Source organism: Coffea arabica, chromosome 9c (assembly GCF_036785885.1).
Source record: "Coffea arabica cultivar ET-39 chromosome 9c, Coffea Arabica ET-39 HiFi, whole genome shotgun sequence".
Taxonomy (NCBI): Eukaryota; Viridiplantae; Streptophyta; class Magnoliopsida; order Gentianales; family Rubiaceae; genus Coffea; species Coffea arabica.
The window spans coordinates 534,956-562,471 of NC_092326.1; the positions used below are offsets into that span (position 1 = coordinate 534,956).

General features: G+C 40.0%; 1 protein-coding gene across 1 annotated transcript; it reads right to left on the reverse strand.

Annotated features, from left to right (window-relative positions):
- Positions 1-21,274: 21,274 nt before the first annotated feature.
- Positions 21,275-22,531, reverse strand: LOC140014405 (uncharacterized). The gene has a single exon (XM_072065259.1). The coding sequence runs from the start codon at positions 22,529-22,531 to the stop codon at positions 21,275-21,277; it is 1,257 nt and encodes a 418-aa protein (XP_071921360.1).
- Positions 22,532-27,516: the final 4,985 nt, after the last annotated feature.

The following is a 27,516-nucleotide window of genomic DNA, read 5'->3' on the forward strand; positions in this document are numbered from 1 at the left end:
ACATGAAATGGAAAGCGACTTAAAGCATGCATATTCACACATAACACATAGGAGCACGTAGAGTCAAATAAAGTAAGGAATAAAGGATTAGATATACCTCCCTTGAGTCGATGCCCTAATGAGGTGAAACTACTAATTTATCCTCCAAAACAATAAATGGGTCAAGGTACCACTTTAATTATCAAATAATCACATGAAACAACCATTAAACACAAAAGTGGAAATTAAACACGAAACGAAAATCAAATATGGAATAGATCATGCACGTGCAAGCAAAACTCGATCTCAAATAAAAGGTCTCAAGAATCTAAAGTGGAGTGTTAAATTGAAATGCTTAAGGGGGAATCCATCACAATCAAATGCAAAAAAAAAAAAAAAACAAAAAGAGAAAAAACTATTCACAGAAATTATTTGTTATGATTAAATAACAAAATTATCTAAGAAAGACTGAATCAAATGAAACCAAGACTATGAATTCCTCCAAATTATTAAGCCTTCACGATTTTATCCTAGAAAACCATTGAAAATTATCCACCATTCACATGAAGACATGTCAAGGCAAGTTATCATGTAAAAAGGGATTCGGTTGCAAACATTTAATCAGTCATATGAGTCCAACTAGAACATTTAAGCACTTCGAAGGTTCAAGAGTAATGAAAAGGCCAAGTCATGATTCAGATTGCAAGTTCTTTAGGACTCAATTGCAAAAAATTAAAATATAATTGGGCCTCAGTGCAACAAAGGGAACTTGGGGGATCAAAAGGCAAAAATTCAGACAACATTTTCATGCAGCTCATGCAACATACGCAGAATCTGTTTCTGTAACTTAACTAGCTGCAACTTTCATTTTTACAAATACATATCAACCTCAACATCAATCGTGACCCAAAACCTTTCAACAAAACACCCAAAAACGGATCTAAACACCACAACACACAATTTTAGCATTCAGATCAACTCAAACATAGAAGAAAATTCATGCCAATGCTGGAAAAATCTATGCAAAAGGGTTCGGCAATCCTGACTTGCTATTTCACAGCAAGCATTCGATCATAGCTAGCTCAAGTTTTTTCCTTTTTTAGACCTCTACTTGCAAACTCAAACATCAAAATCCCATTCCTTCCCTTAGACATAAGATTAGACATGCGAATTAAGTGTAAAGATTCATGGAAAAGAAAGACAGCAATAAGAATGCAACAGCTTTCTGCTTTGCTACGAGTTTTGCAGCTTCAAACTCATGCTAATGAAGTGCCAAACGCACACTGATCAAACATGGTTTCAACTTAACAACAAAGGGATTATGAGAATACTTTCATGCAAGTTTCATATAACAAAAGAAAGCAAAAAGCTTCTGCAACAAAACAAACCAAACTGCTGCATTTTTTGGTTTCCAAACTTGCGGCAATTTTCCAGCCGCAACTCTACTCATTCTATCATGCAAAACAGGTTTGTCATATAGCAGGTTTCTACCTCTCCATCATCGACTAAACATGCAACTTCATTGAAGGGTGGAAACAAAGGATTGGGGCTGACCATTAAGGGGAGAAACTAACAGCAACAGAAGAAAGAAGAAAACTTGCAGCAAAGCCTTCTATAATTCGGCACTTTGCAAATTCAGCCTTCAAGCACACCCAAAGCCAAACACAACTACCCAAACCTCTCATTTCGCATCATGAACTTGCAGATGTAGGCACCAAGAGTCAAACAACAGGCATGCAAAAATTTAAACAGTTCAAGCAACTTCATGCAAGGTTTACAAAACTTTCTGTAACATTGACATCTTAGGCAATGCGGTCCACCACTTAGTATTTCATCCAAAACAAAAGAAAGACTGGAATCAAAATATAGAAACACCAGGCATCGTTCTTCATGTTCAATACAAAGATTCAAGAAAACATGCAAATCTGGAAGTAAAACTAATTCACAGCAAACGGCAATCTCTTCGAAACAAAAGTAAGACCTTATGCATCCTATCATCAAAACCCAGTCATAAATGATGCATTTCCCAGAATTCTCCAAACCAGATTATCGAATGAAGTGCAAAAGAAAAAACAGAATTGATTCCAGATTTTAGAAAACAAAAATGGTAATAAAAAACAAGTGCCATCAGCCCTGGCTATGTCCGACACAGAAAACAACAAAAAGGAAACAACTTTGGTTGATGAAATGGAAATGGATGCAAGAAAAACGACGGACTGCCTCCTAATACATCCAAGCATCAAACTTTACTCCAGTAATTCAACATCTAAACGCAAGTAAAAGCCTAAGATCTCTGGTTACACAGACCAGATTCCATCTGAAAAGAAATGAACGATAACAAGGATTGAAGACTACCTGTTTCACCTTTGGACTTGAAGCTCGGGTTCGATGAAGAAATCAGTCACTGACTCCGATGAAGAAAACTGAGATTGGGTTTTGAATCTTGAACCTCATCTTTTTCGGATCTAGTAGCTTTCCAGTTCTTTTACAACCGTTAACTCAACAAGCCTCCCGTAGCTTTTGCTTTCTACAGTCGTCCCTCTCTCTGTTTCTTTTCCTCAATCTAGCCGTTAGCCTCTCAAGCTCTCCCTTTTCCTCTTTAGTTCTTCTCTTTTCCTCGGCAGATGCCTCTCTCAATACCAGCCCGTCACTTCCCCTTTTCTACTTTCTGGTTTATCCAAAGCTCAGCCTTCCTTTCCTTTTCCTCTCAAACTATGGCTACCTCCCCTCTCGGCTCCCTCTCTTTCACTCTCTCTCAGCCTTTCTTTCACTCAGCCGCCAACTTCAGCTCTCTCTGGTTTTTTCCTAGCCGTCAGTCTCTCTTGTTTTCCTTTGCCGTCAACTCCAAAATAAAACCCTTGCGGCTGCTGTTTCTCGTTCCTTTTATATGAACTCCCCAATCTCTTAAACCCTCACATGAAGGGTGCTGATGAGGGGTTTGTCCTTGCCTTCACATCCAGCCCTTCGATGGGCATCTGTGATCGTCCTTTGCAAGCTGCAAAAATATGCAGCTTGCATGCCGCGGCCATCCTTTTTTTTTTATTTTAATAATAACTAATTAATATAGATAACTAATAAATAAATAAATAAATAAATAAATAAAACTAATGAAGAAATGCTAATTAAGATAAAAATGAAATGCTAATTTTCCTTTTTCTCTTTTTTTTTTTCGAGAAAACATTATATTAAAACGACTAAAGCATATTTTTGAATGATTTTCCTTCTTTTTCTTTTTTCTTCAAAGAATTATTTGAAACAAAATAAATTAAATTTGAATCTAAAAGAAAAATAAAACATTTTTGTGAATGATTTTTCCTTTTCGATAAATTCTACGCTAAAACCTTAAAAATAATAAAAAACTAACTAAAAAGTGAATAAAATTTAACACGACAAATAAAAACTAAGAAATAAATAGTAAATGAAATCACGCTAAAATTTGGTGTCTACAGTTTGCCCCTCTTTATCTGAGTTTTGGAAAAACTTGAGACAAAGAAGTAGACACCAAATACCTACCTGTGTTATTTGGCTGCAAAAGGATCTCAACGAACTGGAATTCTAAAATGGGACTGACCCAAACATGAACTTAAAACGGGACTGGCTCGAACGAGAATTTAAAACGGAACTGACCCGAACAGAAATTTAAAACGGGACTGACCCGAACAGGAATTTTAAACGGGACTGACCCGAACAGGAATTTAAAACCCCGAACAGGAATTTAAAACGGGACTGACCCGAACAGGAATTTAAAACGGGACTTCACTGGGGAAGTTTAAACCATGAATTGAGTTTTTTATTTGAGAGTAGTTCAACTTTTGTACCAAGAGGGAAATTTGGATCTCTGTGACTGAAGCGATAGCTGATGTTGTTTCTTATGATCGAGCTTTGCAAATAACATCGATCGTTGCTTACTGGGAAGCTTTGTCTGTCATTGATTTAGGTGCCAAAAGGAGAGTGGCCGCTTTTGTTTGTAAATGCAACGTTCCTGCAAGAAAAGAAAAAATAATGGACTTGCCACCATCATTTGATCCGGTTTGCCTTGAGAATCGTGTAACATGAGTCTTGTGATGCTTTTACTTCTGCTCTGCGGCGTTTGCCTTAGTCGAACTTGAAACCTTTCAATTTCTGAGACTGATAGAATACGGATTTACCACGTCACCCAATCTAGGTGGCAGCTTTGTTGCATGTCACTCACTTGTAATAGATGATTGAATCCCCTATCTTTGCATAAACCTTAGGGTTTATCATTCATTTGAATTCAATGGTGAAATCAATGTATATGCAAGATGATTTCCTATGTCAGGCAAAGATGAGCATGCAAAAGAATGTAGACAATCATAAGCAGTCATGCACAAATAATTGAGAACAACCAAGAGGTTTATAAAAGATACATTTTGCAAAAGAATATTCGTATAGACAATACAAGTTTAGCCAACGAATATCATATTCAAGACTTTGGATATTTTCTCTTCGGAATCCGATACTGGCAGAAGTATCACAAATATGAGGAAAACCCTAAATGAACCAGGTCACCAGCTGTTCCTTCTCGAGCTCGTCTGCTGAGAAAACCTGCCTTGGCGCCCTTTCGGGTTTTCACCAAGGTTGCCCCCACCCTTTTTGTTTTTGTCTTTTCTTTTTCCTTTTTTTCTTTCTTTTCTCTTTCTTTTCTTTTCATTTTTTCATTCATTTTTCATTCATTTTTTTTGAGGCACCCTTGCGGGTTTTCACCTAAAGAACAGCAGAACTACCTAATTCCCGATCAACTGAGAAATGTGGTTAAAAGATTGTTGGTATCAGTAAAATGCACTTCCCTTATGAATTTTAGGTGAAGGCATTATGGACATCATTTGCCAGTTGATTAACAAATTTTCTAATAGAAATGCAGCAAATGACAAAAGCCAGGACTTTAGGCTTTTGTAATGAGGTCAGGTGGGGTGTTTTTCAAGAAAAGTTGAGGTTTGAAAGCAAATTTTGATGTAAGGGGTGAAATAACTTGAGATTGCATCATTTTGAAATTATCTCCAACTTTTAAACGAAACCAAGGAATTTTGCCCCAGTTTGATTGGATTTTCTCTCTTTGCATTTTCCTCACTTTTGCATTTTTCTTTAAAACTAAACTTGTCCCAGTGTAGGGTTCTCTTTTCCTTTTGATCATCTCTTCTTTCAAAAATGAATTTGCCCCAGTGTGGGGCTTGCAATTCTCAAGGGTTATCAAACGAAAATTTGTCAACTCTGATGGCTCAAAGGGGACAAGTAGAGGTAAAAATGTTTTGAGTGTAAAAGAAGATGGCCTGACTTGCATTTCGCCGTTTGCATCAATTTCTAAAGAAAATTTGCGTGATCAAATGAAAAACTTTTTGCACATATCTGAGTTGATGGGTTGAGGAAATGTTCGTCCATCCATTTCTGCCAAAATAAGAGCTCCGCCAGGTAATACCTTTTGGACAATGAACGGCCCTTGCTAATTTGGAGCAAATTTGCCTTTAGCTTCATCTTGCATTGGCAAAATCCGCTTTAGTACTTTGTCACCTTCTTCGAATGCACGCCGATGGACTTTTTTGTTGTAAGCCCGGGCCACACGTTTCTGATAGCACTGACCATGACAGATAGCATTGAGCCGTTTTTCATCGATCAAAGTCAATTGCTCATGGCGCTGCTTCATCCAATCAGCCTCCTCCAATTTAGCTTCCATGAGGATTCGTAGCGACGGAATTTCAACTTCAGCTGGTAATACAGCTTCTATTCCATACATGAGTGAATATGGCGTTGCCCCAGTCGATGTCCGAATAGAAGTTCGGTACGCCATCAATGCATAAGGCAACTTTTCATGCCAATCGCGATGCCTTTCTATCATTTTGCGGATAATCTTCTTCAAATTCTTGTTTGCGGCTTCTACAGCTCCATTCATTTGAGGCCTATAAATGGCAGAATTACGGTGTCTGATCTTGAACTGCTCGCATAGTCCATCTACCTTGTCATTGTTCAGATTCTTGGCATTGTCTGTAATAAGAGTTTCGGGTACTCCAAAGCGACAGATGATGTGATCTCTCAGGAAATTGGCAACTACCTTTTTCGTGACATGTTTGAATGACTCCGCTTCAACCCATTTAGCAAAGTACTCAATCGCCACTAATATAAATCGATGACCATTTGAAGCAGGAGGATCGATTGTACCAATCACGTCCATACCCCACATTGAACAGGGCCATGGGGCGGTCATGCTATGCAATTCAGTGGGTGGAGCACGTATAATGTCACCGTGCATTTGACACTTTATACATCTCCGGACAAAATCTATGCAATCATGCTCCATAGTAAGCCAGAAGTATCCGGTTCTCATGATTTTCATCGCCAGCAAATGGCCATTCATGTGAGGTCCACAAACGCCACTATGCACTTCTTTCATCATATATTGAGCTTCATCTTCATCAATGCACCTTAAAAGATTTAAATCCGAGGTTCTTTTGTATAAAACTTCTCCATTCAAGAAAAATTTTGAATCCATTCTACGCAGAAAACTTTTGTCCTTTGTATTAGCATGCAAAGGATAAGATCCTGTTTTGAGAAACTCCTTAAGATCATTATACCACAGAATTTTGTCGGAGGACTTGTCTACAACCCAACAGTGGGCAGGCTTGTTTTGAAGTTGAATCGGAATTGGCTCCATCCTCAATTCATCAGGATATTGGATCATAGAAGCTAAGGTGGCCAAAGCATCGGCAAATGCGTTTCGGGCTCGTGGAAGATGTCTGAACTCCAAATTTCGAAATTACTTGGCCAGAGTGAGCAGACTGCAATGATAGGGCGGAATTTTTGAATCTTTGGTTATCCACTGCTTCAAGGTTTGATGCACGAGCAAATCTGAATCACTGAAAGCTATCAACTCTTTGATTTCCATTTCTAAAGCCATTTTGAGACAAAAAATGCAGGCTTCATATTCAGCCATGTTGTTTGTGCAAGCAAATTGCAACTTGGCAGCGGCAGGGTAGTGCTTCCCTTCGGGTGAAACCAGAACAGCTCCAATTCCAATTCCGAGAGAATTCGAAGCTCCATCGAAGAAAAGCCTCCATTCAGGGCTTTGCTCACTTATATCATCTGTAGCGCCTACGAATAAAACTTTCTCATCAGGGAAATAAGTATGAAGTGGCTGATAATCTTCATCCCTTGGATTTTCCGCCAAATGATCCGCTATAGCTTGCCCCTTGACAGCTTTTTGTGAAGTGAAAACGATATCAAACTCTGAGAGAATTATCTGCCATTTTGCCAGACGTCCAGTTAACATCGGCTTCTCCAAAAGATATTTCAAAGGATCAGATCGGGAAATAAGATAAGTGGTATGGCTCAACAGGTAGTGTCTCAACTTTTGGGCTGCCCAGGCCAATGCACAGCAGTTTTTCTCAATGAATGAATAATTAGCCTAATACTGCATGAACTTCTTGCTTAGATAGTAGATGGCTTGGTCCTTCCTTCCAGAGTCATCATGTTGTCCAAGGATTTGACGACCCCACTTCTCCCAAGGGCGAACCCAAGGGTATCGGCGGGCCGCCTGCCTAGCTCGCGCCAGGACTCAAAACTTAAAGTTCGAAAGAGCACTAAATACAATATATACAATCCCAAAAGAGTTATAATTACATTCTCCAAAAGTATCGAGTCAAACCATCAAAACAAAAACAAACATCCTAACTGTTCAACTATTACAAGCCAATCTAACTATACTAGTATACGAGCCAAAAGTCCCCGCGTCGGCCCCTGCTAAGGAAAACAAAAGGAATGGGGTAAGCTATATGCTTAGTAAGTAAACAGGGGCGAAAGCATAAATTTCACGTAACAGTTACACAATAAGAGTAAAGCAAAAGCAGAAAAGTAACATCACATAATAAGGATACAGGTGGCTCCAAAGCCAACTCATGTGCCATGCGTGATCTCCTGCCGACACTCCGTCGACCGCAAATAATAGTCCGTAGAACTTCACTTGTACACCCACCGACACCTTATCACCCTCACTGGCCAGTCACCTCACAAACTTGCCCGGGCGAACGAAATCACAAACTTGAGCTTGAGTCACAAGCTCGGGTCACAAACTTGGTCACTTTCTCGGTGAACCGGATTCACAAAATTGGTTCATAACATGAACCTACAAACTTGGTGACCTCAGACTAAGTTGGACTGCCTTCGACCAAGCCCTTACCGGCTCGAATAGTCCAACCAGGTCAAGAGTTCGCCCCAAACTCACAAACTTCACAAAATTATTCAAAATCACAAACTTTGCAAACTTCACAAACTTTATTCGAAAGTCGCCCCGAGCCACAAGCTCAAGGGTTTTGGTTCCAAAAGGTTCATATACATATGCCAAGTACAATTATACATTCAAATTAGGGTTTAGGTCGAGTGCGATAAAGTATACACTCGCCTAAGTGCCCTTTTCACATATCTCAAACACATAGCAAAGAAAACACACCAAACTGGCCTGAATACTTACCCAGAAACTGAAATAGCAAAAGTACGAAGTCGGATCGAAATGAACAGCTAGTAGTGGGTCCCACCAGTTCCGCCCAACTCACCACCGTCTGAAATAGAGGATTGTGTCACATAATATCGCAAACGACTACTATCGTGCCTAAAACAAGCAAAACGGCAAAAACGGCACGCGCGCACGTAAATATGACGAACGGAAACGGAGACGGCCGTTAGCGGAAACGGCAGATTTGACACTCGTTTCTAGTTTATTCATAAGTTGAGTTACGAATATCGGATTAACGCGTATGAGACGCCATATCGAAGCTTAAAGGATGAACAACAACTGTTATGAAGACATCCAGAACTGAAACTGGAGGCTTTAGTCCCAAATGAATCAAACACAATCACTTACGAAATCTAGCCAATGCACAAATGGTCAGTTTTGAGTGCAAACTGTTTTCTATGCTACACACGTTCAAAAGAGCTGAAAATTGGCAGTTAGATAGTTCATTCCAAATGGAACAACTTTCATGAAGGTCGGCAATCCAAATTCGGAACGGAAATTGGTCATCAGGACCAAAACAGATTTCTGGTCATTTTCACGGGCAGGCCTTGTTTGCTCGGCTATATCTCAGGTTTTATAAATCCGATTCATGAAATTTCAAGGGCGTTAGAAAGCTCTGATATAGGGCTATAAGTTTGGTGTTTTGGTCGGAAGCCCAAACAGCTTGTAACTCAGTCAAATGTGAAGCCAAAGTTCCAGCCATAAACTTTCCAAAAACGTACCAGAATCACAAACCGTATTTGACCTCAATATGCGGTAATGGCACCAAATTCACTACGGTTATCGGATGGGGGTGTAAGACCCACCGTTTCGAAGCTAAGAAACAGGAGTACAACAATGTAGAAGGCCACTTAGTCCAAATCCTAGCACAACTAGGTCAAATATGCAAAATACAAATCCAGAATTACCAAAACAGGTTTGCAAATCACATAAAACTGTAATCGGTATATCTCAGTCCATACAAGTCCAAATGCCGAAATTCCAAAGGCATAAGTTACCTAAGACATCCAGCTACATTTCATCAGAAGAAACCAACTCTAAAATCCAAATCAATTCCAGTTAAAATGGCCAATTACTATCGCAGTTTTCGCATTCTGATCAAAGCAGAACAGCTACAGTAATTTCGTCATATCTCACTCTACACTAATCCAAATGACCTGAAATTTTACAGGCACCTCAAACACATCAATACCTACAACGTTCATGTTTTGAGCAAAGTCAAATTCGGCCTCTAACCCTATGATCCAAAACCGGACAGAATTAGGGATTATCAAACCCTAACTTTTCTCAATTCATTCCAAACCCAAAATTGATTGCAAATTCTTTTCAAACACACCTACTAGAGTCATTCCCCCTCATTACCAACCATCATAAACACCCACAACATCATAATCCAATTAAACCAGAAAATTCATCAATAAATTAAAAACTTCACCAATTCATCTCAAACCAAGATAAAAACCAGAAATTTCAGCACTTTAATCACTAATAAGCATAACTTAAGCTTCATTAAGTGCAAGAGTATGTTAAATCATCACTTACCTAGTATACAAGAGAAGAGGAGTTGTAGACCACCTTAGCTCTTCCAAACAAATCCACAAAACAACTCATAACCACCACTTGAAGATGTTTTATGGAGCAAAATCAAGGTTGGATGGTTGGTTTGATGATTTGGAACAAGATTGAAGTGTTTCTTCTTTGTACTTGGAGCAAGAGAGAGAGAAAGAAAGAGAGGAGAGAGCCGGCCACAAGGTGCAAGAAAATGGTGATTTTTGAGCAATTTTTGGATATTTAATCTTTTGGTCAAAAAAGTCAAGAAAGTGAATAGTAATTCTTAAGTCTTCTCCAATGAAATGGTGACACTTGTCACCACCATTAATGCATTCCTATCCTTTCTTTTCTCTCTCACATCAATCATATCTCACTCTCTACTTATCTCTTAACACCCGATAAATTTTACACAGTATCCGGAATTTAACCTAATTGGCCGAATTTTTCCGAACTTTTCGCACTAGTGGGTCCCACGTCCGATATACGTTCTTAATTTCTCAAAATCTAACCAATACTAGAAAAATCATCTAAAATCCATATTTACTCATGAAAATTATCCTGGAGAATTTTCTAATAAAGAAAATGTAGAAAAACGGGTTTTCAATCTTAACCGGAACTTAGGGTTTAAATCTTAATCCCTACTTAGGGTTTTCGAAATACTCCCAAAACCAAACGTTACCGCCCAAATAATGAATATATCAACGTAGAACGAACTGGGGCCTCACAATCTCCCCCACTTAGGACAATTTCGTCCTCGAAATTTCTATGAACGGAATCTATCAAATCTAAAGTAACCAGTAGCCTGTACCTTCCACGTTCTTAAAAGAAACGAGGCTCTTCATTCCAGTCCCTTCTCTAGTTGACGATCCAGGGTCGGTCTGGGTTAGTTGCTGAGTTCCTTTCTTTTCGTGCAATAAACCCGGGCAATTAGCAATTTGGTGCTTGGCGTTCCCACAGCGCAGACATCTCCTCCCCTTTCTCCAACAATTCACTTCAATGTGATTGGATTTTCTACAATAACCACAAATTGTCACACCACCCGCTCCACGACCCTTCTTAGCAGATGACCTACCTCGCTTACTCGGTTCTGGCCTTTGATTCTCAAGAGATGCGCTCCTTTTCTTTGCATGGAAGGTCTTCACTTGCGGCCTTGATATTTCTGTCCTTTGAGTTTTCTCTGGAACCCCCATAGAAGTAGTGCTCTGTGCCATTGCTAAGGCCTCCCCGGAAATCCCTTCGTATTTCCTTTTTAGCTCTAAGTTCTTGTGCAAGAGCTCAATTTTCTCTGAATACTCGTGCTTCCATCGCCCTTCCCAGTATGCGACTAGTTTCTTTTGGACTTCTATTTCGTCTCGAAGAACCGCAATTTCCTTATACATCTCAACCCAATGTGCCATCTCACAAAATTGCTGGAACTCAGATGGTAGCCTGTCGGGCAAAACAATGGGTCATAATCAATTCTTGGACACAAGTGGCATTCTCGGTCCATGTTTTGTTCAGCTATTGTTTCCTCCCTTTCTTCTCTTAACTCTCGGCCTCGTTTTGTTCCACAGCCATGACCATGTCCGCGACTATGTCCTCCTTCCACATATATACACACATATATATATAGTTTTCCCTTCTCTCTCTTTTCTTTCCAAAAAGGTACTTTAATGAATGAATGCAGTAAATTGACTACAATAACAAAATCCAACATACCAATTACACAAATAACATATCTCACATAACACGCCATATCAAAAGACGGACAAGCAAGTATACAAATACATATCAAGTTGGACAGATAACCATGTACACAAACACATATACTAACGTCAAGTGGTCGTAATATACAGGCGAACCAAAAGAAAAAGGTGAAGTCGTCCCAGTATCAGCCCGTCTGATCTCTCACGTCCCTTACTATCCAAACTAGATGTCCATTGACCTTTTGTACGCATTCTAGTCAGGCAAAGCCTGTTCATGTTTCCAAAATACAAGTCTCAAGTACCTAGTAGCTTGCATCGCCTCAATTCTGGAGTATTCGGGCACAAGAATCCGAAATAAGATAGTTCACATCTCGAGCTGGCCAGTCCCAAGAGTAAACCATCTACAAATCGAACTTCCTACCCAACATACCTATCTATGGTCCTTAGATATCATGAGAAAGATTGAAGACCTATAACACTTCAGGGTTTATAGCTTATGCTCGAACGAGCACTTAATCCTTCATACCTATTCACCACTCAACCCAAGCTCACTCCGCGCGGAGACCATGCGAAGCAGGCTCTAGGTTTTATCCCTCAATTGCTTGACTTTCAAATCAAATCAAATTCCACAGTTCGGCATCCTAAACTTCAAGCCTAGGATACACTACAGGAATCTGAAGCCTAAGCTCTGATACCAACTGTGACGACCCCACTTCTCCCAAGGGCGAACCCAAGGGTATCGGCGGGCCGCCTGCCTAGCTCGCGCCAGGACTCAAAACTTAAAGTTCGAAAGAGCACTAAATACAATATATACAATCCCAAAAGAGTTATAATTACATTCTCCAAAAGTATCGAGTCAAACCACCAAAACAAAAACAAACATCCTAACTGTTCAACTATTACAAGCCAATCTAACTATACTAGTATACGAGCCAAAAGTCCCCGCGTCGGCCCCTGCTAAGGAAAACAAAAGGAATGGGGTAAGCTATATGCTTAGTAAGTAAACAGGGGCGAAAGCATAAATTTCACGTAACAGTTACACAATAAGAGTAAAGCAAAAGCAGAAAAGTAACATCACATAATAAGAATACAGGTGGCTCCAAAGCCAACTCATGTGCCATGCGTGATCTCCTGCCGACACTCCGTCGACCGCAAATAATAGTCCGTAGAACTTCACTTGTACACCCACCGACACCTTATCACCCTCACTGGCCAGTCACCTCACAAACTTGCCCGGGCGAACGAAATCACAAACTTGAGCTTGAGTCACAAGCTCGGGTCACAAACTTGGTCACTTTCTCGGTGAACCGGATTCACAAAATTGGTTCATAACATGAACCTACAAACTTGGTGACCTCAGACTAAGTTGGACTGCCTTCGACCAAGCCCTTACCGGCTCGAATAGTCCAACCAGGTCAAGAGTTCGCCCCAAACTCACAAACTTCACAAAATTATTCAAAATCACAAACTTTGCAAACTTCACAAACTTTATTTGAAAGTCGCCCCGAGCCACAAGCTCAAGGGTTTTGGTTCCAAAAGGTTCATATACATATGCCAAGTACAATTATACATTCAAATTAGGGTTTAGATCGAGTGCGATAAAGTACACCCTCGCCTAAGTGCCCTTTTCACATATCTCAAACATATAGCAAAGAAAACACACCAAACTGGCCTGAATACTTACCCAGAAACTGAAATAGCAAAAGTACGAAGTCGGATCGAAATGAACAGCTAGTAGTGGGTCCCACCAGTTCCGCCCAGCTCACCACCGTCTGAAATAGAGGATTGTGTCACATAATATCGCAAACGACTACTATCGTGCCTAAAACAAGCAAAACGGCAAAAACGGCACGCGCGCACGTAAATATGACGAACGGAAACGGAGACGGCCGTTAGCGGAAACGGCAGATTTGACACTCGTTTCTAGTTTATTCATAAGTTGAGTTACGAATATCGGATTAACGCGTATGAGACGCCATATCAAAGCTTAAAGGATGAACAACAACTGTTATGAAGACATCCAGAACTGAAACTGGAGGCTTTAGTCCCAAATGAATCAAACACAATCACTTACGAAATCTAGCCAATGCACAAATGGTCAGTTTTGAGTGCAAACTGTTTTCTATGCTACACACGTTCAAAAGAGCTGAAAATTGGCAGTTAGATAGTTCATTCCAAATGGAACAACTTTCATGAAGGTCGGCAATCCAAATTCGGAACGGAAATTGGTCATCAGGACCAAAACAGATTTCTGGTCATTTTCACGGGCAGGCCTTGTTTGCTCGGCTATATCTCAGGTTTTATAAATCCGATTCATGAAATTTCAAGGGCGTTAGAAAGCTCTGATATAGGGCTATAAGTTTGGTGTTTTGGTCGGAAGCCCAAACAGCTTGTAACTCAGTCAAATGTGAAGCCAAAGTTCCAGCCATAAACTTTCCAAAAACGTACCAGAATCACAAACCGTATTTGACCTCAATATGCGGTAATGGCACCAAATTCACTACGGTTATCGGATGGGGGTGTAAGACCCACCGTTTCGAAGCTAAGAAACAGGAGTACAACAATGTAGAAGGCCACTTAGTCCAAATCCTAGCACAACTAGGTCAAATATGCAAAATACAAATCCAGAATTACCAAAACAGGTTTGCAAATCACATAAAACTGTAATCGGTATATCTCAGTCCATACAAGTCCAAATGCCGAAATTCCAAAGGCATAAGTTACCTAAGACATCCAGCTACATTTCATCAGAAGAAACCAACTCTAAAATCCAAATCAATTCCAGTTAAAATGGCCAATTACTATCGCAGTTTTCGCATTCTGATCAAAGCAGAACAGCTACAGTAATTTCGTCATATCTCACTCTACACTAATCCAAATGACCTGAAATTTTACAGGCACCTCAAACACATCAATACCTACAACGTTCATGTTTTGAGCAAAGTCAAATTCGGCCTCTAACCCTATGATCCAAAACCGGACAGAATTAGGGATTATCAAACCCTAACTTTTCTCAATTCATTCCAAACCCAAAATTGATTGCAAATTCTTTTCAAACACACCTACTAGAGTCATTCCCCCTCATTACCAACCATCATAAACACCCACAACATCATAATCCAATTAAACCAGAAAATTCATCAATAAATTAAAAACTTCACCAATTCATCTCAAACCAAGATAAAAACCAGAAATTTCAGCACTTTAATCACTAATAAGCATAACTTAAGCTTCATTAAGTGCAAGAGTATGTTAAATCATCACTTACCTAGTATACAAGAGAAGAGGAGTTGTAGACCACCTTAGCTCTTCCAAACAAATCCACAAAACAACTCATAACCACCACTTGAAGATGTTTTATGGAGCAAAATCAAGGTTGGATGGTTGGTTTGATGATTTGGAACAAGATTGAAGTGTTTCTTCTTTGTACTTGGAGCAAGAGAGAGAGAAAGAAAGAGAGGAGAGAGCCGGCCACAAGGTGCAAGAAAATGGTGATTTTTGAGCAATTTTTGGATATTTAATCTTTTGGTCAAAAAAGTCAAGAAAGTGAATAGTAATTCTTAAGTCTTCTCCAATGAAATGGTGACACTTGTCACCACCATTAATGCATTCCTATCCTTTCTTTTCTCTCTCACATCAATCATATCTCACTCTCTACTTATCTCTTAACACCCGATAAATTTTACACAGTATCCGGAATTTAACCTAATTGGCCGAATTTTTCCGAACTTTTCGCACTAGTGGGTCCCACGTCCGATATACGTTCTTAATTTCTCAAAATCTAACCAATACTAGAAAAATCATCTAAAATCGATATTTACTCATGAAAATTATCCTGGAGAATTTTCTAATAAAGAAAATGTAGAAAAATGGGTTTTCAATCTTAACCGGAACTTAGGGTTTAAATCTTAATCCCTACTTAGGGTTTTCGAAATACTCCCAAAACCAAACGTTACCGCCCAAATAATGAATATATCAACGTAGAACGAACTGGGGTCTCACAAAGGACACAACCAACTGCTCCTTCAAGCACGGATAGGTACATGATTAATGGTCGACCCGGATTCGGTGGCACCAAGACTGGTGGATGCAACAAATAATCTTTAATCTTGTCAAAAGCCTGTTGGCACTCCTCATTCCAATATAACGGTACATTCTTTCTCAATAATTTGAACAATGGCTCGCATGTGGCAGTTAGCTGGGCAATGAACCTCCCAATAAAATTGATCTTCCCTAAGAAACTTTTCACGTCCTTCTGAGTTTTCGGCACTGGCATATCTCGAATTGCTTTGATTTTTGCTGGATCAAGCTCTATGCCCTTCTTGCTGACAATGAATCCCAACAGCTTACCTGCGGGTGCTCCAAAGGCGCATTTTGCAGGATTTAGCTTCAAATTGTACTTCCGCAACCTTTCGAACAACTTCTTCAAATCAACCAAATGGTCTTCTGCCCTCTTAGACTTGATTATGATGTCATCCACGTAAACCTCCATCTCCTGGTGGATCATATCATGAAACAAGGTGGTCATGGTCCTCTGATAGGTAGCTCCGGCATTCTTTAAACCGAAAGGCATGACTCGATAGCAAAAGGTGCCCCAAGGGGTGATAAAAGCAGTCTTTTCTCTATCCTCTTCTGCCATCAAAATCTGGTGGTATCCAGCAAAGCAATCACAAAAATATTCAATCTCATGCCCAGCAGTATTGTCCAGGAGAATGTGAATATTCGGCAAAGGAAAATCATCTTTAGGACTGGCTTTATTGAGATCTCTATAATCAACACAAACTCGCACCTCTCCACTCTTTTTTGAAACAGGGACTGGATTCGAAAACCAAATTGGGTAATGGGAAACAATGATAATGTTGGTTTTGAGTTATTTTTCAATTTGCTCCTTTATTTTGAGGCTCATATCTGGTTTGAATTTTCGGGGTTTTTGCTTTACGGGGGGAAAAGAAGGGTCTGTGGGTAACCTATGCACTACTACGTCAGTTGAAATGTCAGTCATATCATCATAGGACCACGCAAATACATCCTGGAACATAGTCAAGAATTCAAGCATCTCCTTTTTCTGCCTCTCATTCAAATGAATACTAATTTGTACCTCCTTAACTTCATCCTTAGTGCCAATGTTAACCTTTTCTGTTTCTTCCAGGTTCGGTTTTGGTTTCTCCTCATATTGTTCAAGGTCCTTTGCAAAAGAATCAAATACCTCCTCATTATCACTCTCGCTTTGGAGTTCGGATTCACAGACCTCCAAGTCGTGAGTGATATAGAGATTGCCATTATCGTATTCCAGAACTGTGATATCCAAAGGGTCAAATAGTTTTATTTTTGGCCATCTGAAAGAATTAACGAATGTGGGATAATAAGCAAATAAGCATACAACAAACAAATGGTCAAGCAATACGACAAAAATATAAACAAATGAATAAACAAAACAACATGACAAGAACAACTTGTGCATTTTATAAAACCTTTGATTGAAAGCAAATGGAAATGAAAACTTAACAATATTTACATGCGCAAACGTTAGTCAAAAAGTAAAATTATTTTCATTGGCTATTTACAGATGCAAAAGTATTTTCATGAATTCACATGAATGATAAACCCCTTTCAGTTTACCGAAACTCCTTCCGAATGGGTAGAAACTTGGCTGTCCAATTGGGAATTGATCCTTCAGGGATGTCAGGAAATTCAGCTTCGTCTAGAAAACTATCTTCAAATGTTGCCCCAACGAACAATTGGGCCAAACTAGCTTCAATTTCGTCAACTGGGTTAATTTCTGACATGATCACCTCGGCTGGTCGTGGGAAAGTATAATGCAAGGGTGGAATGTCAAGAGCCCTTTGCCTTCCTTCTTTTTCCGCTTTCTTACGTTCCTTCATTTCTCTGATATCCTTAGCGGTCGGTCGGAACCCTAAACCAAACGAATCCTTTTTCTCAACAATCTCCACTGGCTTCAAAATTCCTTGCAAATCTCGTCCCAGCCCTTTGTCAAATTCATAGCCTCCACGGATCATTTCTTTAGCCATCATGACACTGGCCTTTGACAGAGCTTGCTCCTCTTTTGTTATCCAACTTACGGAAACAATATCAGCCGTGCTATGAGGGGTCACGGTGGCATTTCGGCTACTCTCTTCTTTGGACTCAGAATCGGTAATTACAAGGCAATTCTCCTCGGCAAAGATAGTTATCAGCTTGTCATTTACTATGAATTTCAGCAATTGATGTAATGAAAAAGACACAGCCCCAGACTTATGAATCCACGGCCTTCCAAGCAGAACATTGTAAACACTAGGAAAGTGTATGACTTGGCAGGTTATTTGAAACTGGGCGGGCCCTATCTCGACGACTAAATCCACTTCCCCTATTGGCTCTCTTTGCGCTCCATCAAACCCTCGAACTATGGTCCCTGAAATCCTCAGCTTTATGTCTTGCAACCCTAGCTTTTCCAAGGTACTCCAAGGACAGATATTAAGCGCAGATCCATTGTCAATCAACACCTTCGGCAGCATTTTCCCATTGCACCTCACAACTATGTATAGGGCCTTGTTATGTCCAATGCCTTCCACCGGCAATTCATCGTCAGAAAAAGTAATTTGTTTGGTAAATAACACACTTCCAACCATGTGTGAGAAATTATCAACTGAAATATCCTTAGGGATTTGAGCTTTAGTCAATACTTCGATCAGCGTGTCCCTATGCATATCTGATGAAAAGAGCAGGTCCAACATGGATATCTGAGCAGGTGACTTGTTTAGCTTCTCGACTACATTGTATTCGCTTCTCTGGAGCCTTTTAAGAAAATCCAAGGCTTCTTTCTCGGTGATTGTTGGTTTAGCAGGCGGCTCGGAGTTATTTGCTTGAACCGGAATGGTAGTTTCAAACGGACTGGCAGTCCTCCCCGATCTAGTAACCACTGACACTTCCTTCTTTGCAATTGACCTCTCCCCAATCTGTATGGCAGGTTCATCGTAATTCCATGGCACTTGCTGCAGACTTAAAACAGGTTCTTGATTCGGGAATTCGATGACTACTGGCTCTAAAGTCTCACTTTCGGTTGGCGTGAGATCCAAGATAAAAGGCTTTTTATCCTCTTCGAATGAGAGCTCTATGACAAATGGCTGGTCTGTGATCCCAAACACTTCAGCTTCCCTTGCCAATTTTTCGACTTGTTCCACGTACTCCGCATCATCCAGAATGACCCCAATGGTATTAGCATGTTCCGGCAAGGGGTTCCTATTTACATTCGACCCTTGTGTCTCCCTTTTTCTGATTACAATCTCTCCGGCTTCAACCATGTCTTGAATTCTATGCTTAAGGGTCTTGCAATCAATAGTTGAATGTCCGGGGGCCCCTGAATGATAGGCACAGACAGCTTGCGGGTTATACCAGGCGGGCATGCCATATGGATAGGTAGGAGGGGGTACCGTACCAATTTTCCCGGCGGCCTTCAACTGGTCATACAGTTGATCCAGAGGCCTGCCTAAATTGGTAAATGTACGGCTAGGGGGTCGGTTGTAAGGTTCAGGAGGTTGAGGATGGTTGTAAATAGGTTTATTTGGTGGAGGAAATCTTGGGTTATATGGAGGGCGAGGTCGGTTTTGGGGTGGAATTGGTTGAGAAATTTGAAAAGGAGATGAAGGTGGGTTAGGCTAGCTTGGGCGAGTTTGAGGGTGGTAGATGTTAGCAGTATATACAGGGTGCGGGTCTGAGTAGTAAGGGTAATGTGGTTGGTGGGTTGGATTGTGTTGGTATCGGGGTCGGGGTGAAGGGTTTTGGTTCCAAATAATGGTTGCATCCCCCTCTTTCTTTTTGAACGGCGGCTTCTTCCCACTACTTCCTTGCCCTTGCAAAGCTTCCAATTGCGATTTCAGGGCAGATACGTTGACAATTTTCCCGGCTCTCACAAAGTCATCAAACTCCTCGAGTTTATTTACAATTGCAGCAAACGAACACCCGGTCATACGGAAAATTTCTTCGAAATATGGAGGATCATTCGCCTTTATGAATGTGCGAATAATTTCATCCTCAGTCATCGGTGGCTCCACTTTCGCAGCTATCTTTCTCCATCTTTTGGCATATACCTTATGATCTTCAGATGGTCGCTTCTTCGTTCCTTCCAAAGTAGTCCGGGTCGGTGCCAGCTCGCAATTATACTCGTATTGTCTAATGAAAGCGTTGGACAGATCGAGCCAAGTTTTCACCTCTTCTAGCTTTAGGTTTGAGTACCAATCGAGAGCATCCCCTTCTAGACTCTCTGCAAATAACCTCAATGGCAAGTTCTCATCATCCACCGGTTTACCCAACTTGTTGGCAAACAAACGCAGGTGTGTTTTAGGGTTGCCTGTCCCATCATATTTGTTGAACTTAGGGGTCTTGAACCCCACTGGCAGTTGTACGTTCGGAAACAGGCATAAATCATCGTAGTCTAACACCCCTTATTTGCTTAAACCTTGGCTTTTCCGGATGAATTCATCGAAACGATCTAAGCGTTTAAGTAACTTCATATCAACTGGGGTAGACGACTCTCCCATTTCTGGCTTGTTTTGAAAAGTGTGCTCCGGCACAACGGGCTCTGCGGTAGTCTGGTGAAAAGTTTGTGGATTCGGATACATGTTTGGGTCGATTTGAGGCTGAAATCCTTGCCCATAAGGGGGATAGAACGGAGGATTTTGAGTATAAGCATATTGCGGGTTGACAGCTCCCTCAAACGTGGTTTGCATTGAAGGAATAACAAATGGTAACGTGGTTTGAAAGGGAGGAATAACGAATGGTTTGGATTGTGGTTGTGTGGCGGGCACAGGCTCAGGTTGTACTCCGCTACTAATGAGCTCGTCGATTAACTTCTTTTGAGCGGCCATTTCTGATGCTATTTCCTCAAACTTGGTGAGTAATTCAGTCAACTGAACCCCAGGACTTGCGGCTTCCCATTGGGTAGTTGCAACGGCCTTATCGGACGATTCTGTCTGAGTACTCATGTCTACACGATTCCTTTGGGCCTTACTTCGGGATCGCGTAATAATGGGGCTTTTTCGAAAAGCTATTTTGAAATTTTACCTGAGAATGCAAAAGACTTCTTTAGATACACCAATTGTTATTAGATTTCTGCAATTTATTCAAAAAAGAAAAAGAAAAAGGCATGAGTTAGTAATTATTCGAAAAATTCGGATGCATGTCCTATGGGGGGACCCTTTTTGTGCCAAGGGTAGGCCTAGCATGATGCGAACCTTTGGGGTAAAATCTCATTTTCAAACCTGTAAGTGAATTTAGAACTTTGAAATGGAAAGCGTCTCATAAATTGTGGAAAAGTTCAATCTTTCTTTACAACCTCGTCAATGGTCTTAGTAACCATGTTTACAAAATCTCTATGTCTCGAGAGACTTGTACTTTGTGATTCTCTAGAGCTCCCTAAACTGAGCTTACGAGCTCCTTCCCTAATCCTATCAAAGGCGTCTATGGCTTCCTCTAGCTTCTCATTCTTCTTCTTCTCCCTCCTCAGCTGCACCTGGGTATCTTCTAGAACTCTGTTGGCCATTATAAGTTAGGCTTGAGATTCCTCTAATTCTTTTCTTAGCCTCTCCATCCGTTTTTCGGGACTGGTTGATGCTGATTGTTGCCTTGCCCTATCATGTTCCACCCTTTGCTTGATCCACTCGTTGTACCCAGGCATAACCGCAGGTGCCATTTTGTTTACCATTTCCAACTGCAAATTCTCAAGTCCTCGCAAATTTCCCCAAGCCTCTAATATCATACTCCGACTCTCGGTTACCGTACCCAATCTGAGATCTTTAACCCCTTGTACCATAGGAATGCTTTGCGGGTAGCCAAACTGTCTCATAACCCTTTGCGGAATATAGGCTACTAGACCATTGACTCCAGCTAAAGGGATGAAATCATGTTGAGTGGTCCTAAAAGCTGGGTCCCTAACTTTGGTCCAATCTAAAACCCACTGCACCTTTTCTGGTGTCAAATTGTTGAACTCTTCGATAAACGGACTTGACGACATTACGCGGTAGTAGCGGCCGACTCTCTCTCGATGCGAATCAATCCAATTCTCAACTGGGAGGCAAGAACCCAACGGATTTAGTAATCTCTTCGCCAAATGTTCCATGATCCACATTTGGAGTATCAGATTCGAAGCATAGAAGAACCTCCCTTTCCTTTGGCAATTGGTAAGAGTTGAGAAAATGTCTGCCATGACAACGGGTATCAAAGTTGGTGTTGTCCCACGAATTCCTAGAAAAAGGCTTTGAATCATGTTGATGGTTGCAAATGTCACCTTTCCATGCCTTTGAGGGAATAGCAATAAGTTAATCAAAACCAAACCAAAAGCTTGCATACGTTTCTCTTCCCATTGCCCCCTTGTTATGAAGAAATCAATCTGATGGCGCTCAAAAGACTCTCTTTCCCCAAATCGGTCATATAGAAACCTCAGTGGACAAGATCTAGCATCGGGGTGTTGGTCTAAACTATTGCTCCTTAATCCTAAAAATCGGCAAAACTGCTCTCTGGTTCCTCCGCTCGGGTATACCATAGGACTGCCCTTTCCCGGCATTTGCAATAATCTCTCTAACTCTTCTAGGGTTGGGGTGTGTTCGCACATTCCAAATCGAGAAACCGAGGCATCTGGATCCCAATAATTGATCAGTGCTTGAATGGCGGACACGTTGGGTATTATATCGACCAGACTCGGTAGATGTCCCACGTATTGAAATAGCCCCCCAATTTCATAGGATAGGTTGTTCCTCCACTGATTCAGCTCTCGGGGGACTTGGTTGAGCATTCGATACTGCGTCATCTGAATGGTGAATTCACTTAGATACCGTTACCTTGGGATTTTACCCCTTAGGTTAAATTGCAAAAAGTAGACGTGCAAAATCCCAAAAGTAGGGTTAAATACCCATGGGATTAGGGTTGGCTTCCCTAACAAGGAAATTGCCTAATTGGCGTTCCTTCTAAGGTTTAATGCATGATGCAATTTATTAAAGCAATGTAAATACATGACAAATATGGCCTAAAGGACATAAATAATGCACCGGGGGAAAGGTCTAAAATGGAATGTATTTATTGAAAATTAAATATAATGACTGAAATTTAAACATGTGAGTTATCTAGTAGGTAGGCCACTAAAAGAGTGCCAAAGAGGCCTCTTATTGCTAAGGCACATGAATGCAAACAAAAAACAACGAAATGGTTAGTGCAATTGATAGTACACATAACATATTGGGAGCAATTAAGAAAAGGAAATACAATAAAGCAAGTAAAAGGGGTGGAACCCCTTCCCTCGTGCCTAATGTGCTTAAAAAGAAGGGTGAGACTGACTCTAACCTAGGAAAATGCTAATATGGATGCATGAGATTGGGGTTCACTAATGCGACTAGACTCGATAAAGCTTAAAAGGTCCCCAAGCCTTCAGACCTAAGGGAATGGGTCATCAATCCCAAGACCCTCGGTCGGTGGCTCGAGCGGTCCCCTAGGTATTGCTATGGGCACAACGCACACCATCCACATACCTAGAGAAACCATTCCTTGTCCTACAAGGCGGTGTGGGAAAGAGCCCACGAAAATAAAACAAAATGGGATAACAACAAATAAACGTGCACGTATGAAGTGTTCCCTATTTTGAGGGAAGGGGTTGAGAACCACGCGAGGCTCTAAAGGTGACACACCCCCCCCCAAATGCAATGCAAGCGCGAGATAAACAAGTAAACATCCAATCAACCAATCATATATTCGTGAGCGAGTGAGTAGTTTGGGACGCGAGAAATGCAAAATCCTAAAAAAGGAAAAAATGCAACCCTAAAACACCCAAATGTGATATATGAAAAGGTTAAAAGAAAAAAAAGGTTGATTAAATCAAATTTGCTCGGACTCTCGAAATTCCCCAGTGGAGTCGCCAACTGTCGCGCCCCATTTTTTGAATGAATAAATAAATGGGTTAAAAAATGTATTTTTTGATTCAATTTGTGATTGGAAAATGAATTGTGATTTAAAAGAAAAATGGGTCTAAATGGGGGTTTAAGAATGCGACGATTTGACCCAAAATTATAGTTTAAAAAGTGTTTTTTGAAATAAAAAATCGGAGTCGCCACTTGGTAATGAGTTAAGGTGTACCAAGTCACCTAAAAATGAATTTTTTTTTAAAAAAATAGGAAAAAAGTAGTAAGAAACCCCTTTTAAACGACTCCTAGTCCACGTAAACCAACGAAAAAGGTTCGGGAGTCACATTTGATGAAGGGGAAGGCAAGAATAAAAAATTCAAGGCATCCCTTCGACCTAACCAAGGCTAGTTGCGTGATTTAATCAAAGATTTTCTTGTTTTAACCAAAGAATTTATTACATTTGGATGTACTACATGAATGCAAACCCTAGACCTAGGGGACATGGGGGAAATTTCTCTTCAAAGGTTGAGTGGTGCCAATCATATTAATTGTGAAGCCCAATAATGACCCTTTGGAGAGGTCACACATAATTCTAAATGACGTAAAAATGAGTGAAATGAATGCATGCCCTGTGAAAATGTGAGTTTGTGTGAAGTGAAAAAGTGATAAAACAAGAGTGTGTAAGTGGAAGTGTGCAAATGTGATAAAAGTGCATGTGTGCACATGTAAGGAAAGTGTACGTGTGCCAAGTGAGAAAGTAAGAGTGTTTGTGTGCAAAATAGATGAAAATAGGGTATGATAGTAGTAAATAAGTGCAATGTGTGAGACATGTCATTTTAAATTGAAAAAGGTATAAGTAGTAAAAAAAAATGGATAAAAAGTAGCCACACTCGCTCGTTTCCCTTATCGAAAGGGGACTCGTCAAGCAAATGTCCCTATAACTAGCATGAGATGCAAAACCTAAAATGAAAGGGAAAGGGTTAAAGGAGCATGCCAAATGATAAAACTAAGAAAAAATGCATGAAATGAGGTGACACATGCAAGTATGGACTCACGGGAGAAATCCCTAAGGGTCTAGCGTTGGACTAGCCCATTCTATAAATTCCTACTAGTGTTGGACTAGTGGAAACGTACATTCATCCATCACATTCATTCATAGCTATGGAAAGCGAGTAGACATGTCCAACACTTATAAACACGTAGCACATAACACTTAGCATGCTCGACTAGATGCAAGAGCCTAATAAAGCAAATTAACACATAGTAACTAAGCATGCAAGACACATAAAGCAATTAAAGCCCTAACTATTACATTTGCTAGCTAGGCACATGTCTTCAACAGGTCTTCATCGAATGCTCCTCCGAGCCCTATCTATTACAAGCCAAAAGGTGTACCCATACCCCATAAAGAACAACTTAATGAAAACAAAAGTAAATGACATAAATAAAAGGAATTAAGGAAAAGCTAGGAAAGCAAATTAGACATGCAAATCTCACTTAGCACGTTGGATCACATAGGAGACACAAAAGGGATAAAAGAAATTATACCGCCCCCTTTGAATGGTGTCCAAATGAAAGAAAAATGGCTTCAAAACAATAAAAAGGTCACGGTACCTCAAATAGTAAAGTATAACAAAGTCACCAAAACTCTCCTAATTACAATTTAAATGAAATCAAACTATACATAATTTCCAATAAAGGAATCCACCAAGGACCCAAATGCAAGCATTAATCAACCATTCAAAGCCAAATGAAACATTTTAGAACTCAAAAGGTCCATAAGCATGAAAAGGTCAATTAATCAACTTATTTAGGGAAATTAAAGAAAATGGGTCACCACAAGTTCATTTAGTCACAAGGTTCACAAATCCATGCATTAAGCATCACCTTAGCAAAACATGGTAACCCATGAAGGCCAACAAGCAATTGAATTGAAACATTAATACTACCAAAGACTCAACTGTGAACACTAACCAAGCATTCAAGCTTAATCAAACACTTTTAGGAACTTCAAAGGTCCAAAAAAAATAAAAGAAAGCCAAATAATGACTCAACTTGCACCCACCTTAGGACCTAATTGCAAATCAAGAACCCAATTGTCAACATTAATCAACCATTCAAAATCAATCAAAACATTCAAGAAATTCAAAGGTCCTAAGAGCCAAGAAAAGATCCAGCCATGGTTTGAATGCAAATATTTTAGGGCCTAATGGCAAGAAATCAGCACATATTTGGGCCTTTGAAGAAATGATTGAGAAATTAGGGATTAAAGCATAAATTTCAGAATTACTTCATGCATGCAACGTAGAAGATTTCTGCATTTTGAAGCTTTCTACAGCTAAACACATACCGGCTGCATTTTTGTTTCTAAGCTTTGCGGCAGTCTTTCATGCACATAGTTCCACAATTCCAGCCAAACAAATTCATGTAATTAGCTTTGCAATTACTTGAATTAAACATGGTTGAACATCCTTTAACAATGCAAATAATTGGAAGAAATTCATGCAAAACTATGAAAAAGCCTCAACGCATTTCTGCAAAATTTCTCTTTTGCTGCAAAAACTTCATTTTCAAACCACGGTCTTAGACACCAGCAAAAAAATCAAAATAGCCAGATGACCCTAAGATTCTCCTAACATGAACAACCGAGAATTCAGCATCAAAGGGATAAAATGAATTATTTCCACATCGACCAACAAAATTGCCAAGACAGGAGTGTGTAAAAACCCAAAAAAAGAGAACTTCAGCAATAAGAGAAAAGACACTTTTCTTTACAAAGGAAACTTCAACTCCTTTTTCACACCACGCAATTCTCCAAACACCACGTAGCAAAACAAACTTCCCAACACCACGTAGACCCAGATTTTAATCTATCTAGACAATGTGTTTGACAATATTTCTGCAACAAACCAATGCCTTGTCGCAGCCTACTGTCATGCAAGCACCAGCAGATTTTCGTGCACCGCCCCCCCAATCAAATCATACAGCCAATGCCCAAGATATACAGAAACAAGAGGAGAAGAAAACAAAGGCAAGATAGACAGCAAATAGCAAAGATGGGAAAGCTATGGAACAACTTAATAAATCACAGCAAGAAGCGTGATAACTCATGCATTTTCTTAGCAGAAAACTGGTTTCCTATACTGCAGTCACAGGCTTTACTCAAGACCCAAAAGTTCAGCAAAACATCTAGCCATACTTCGTATCAGTCTAAAGGATCAGAGCATGAACAACAGCATATTTTTGAATGATTTTCCTTCTTTTTCTTTTTTCTTCAAAGAATTATTTGAAACAAAATAAATTAAATTTGAATCTAAAAGAAAAATAAAACATTTTTGTGAATGATTTTTCCTTTTCGATAAATTCTACGCTAAAACCTTAAAAATAATAAAAAACTAACTAAAAAGTGAATAAAATTTAACACGACAAATAAAAACTAAGAAATAAATAGTAAATGAAATCACGCTAAAATTTGGTGTCTACAGTTTGCCCCTCTTTATCTGAGTTTTGGAAAAACTTGAGACAAAGAAGTAGACACCAAATACCTACCTGTGTTATTTGGCTGCAAAAGGATCTCAACGAACTGGAATTCTAAAATGGGACTGACCCAAACATGAACTTAAAACGGGACTGGCTCGAACGAGAATTTAAAACGGAACTGACCCGAACAGAAATTTAAAACGGGACTGACCCGAACAGGAATTTTAAACGGGACTGACCCGAACAGGAATTTAAAACCCCGAACAGGAATTTAAAACGGGACTGACCCGAACAGGAATTTAAAACGGGACTTCACTGGGGAAGTTTAAACCATGAATTGAGTTTTTTATTTGAGAGTAGTTCAACTTTTGTACCAAGAGGGAAATTTGGATCTCTGTGACTGAAGCGATAGCTGATGTTG

What these genes read in the sequence shown, in the direction of transcription:
- LOC140014405 (XM_072065259.1), bottom strand. Translation starts at nt 22,531, where the DNA reads ATGACGCAGTATCGAATGCTCAACCAAGTCCCCCGAGAGCTGAATCAG.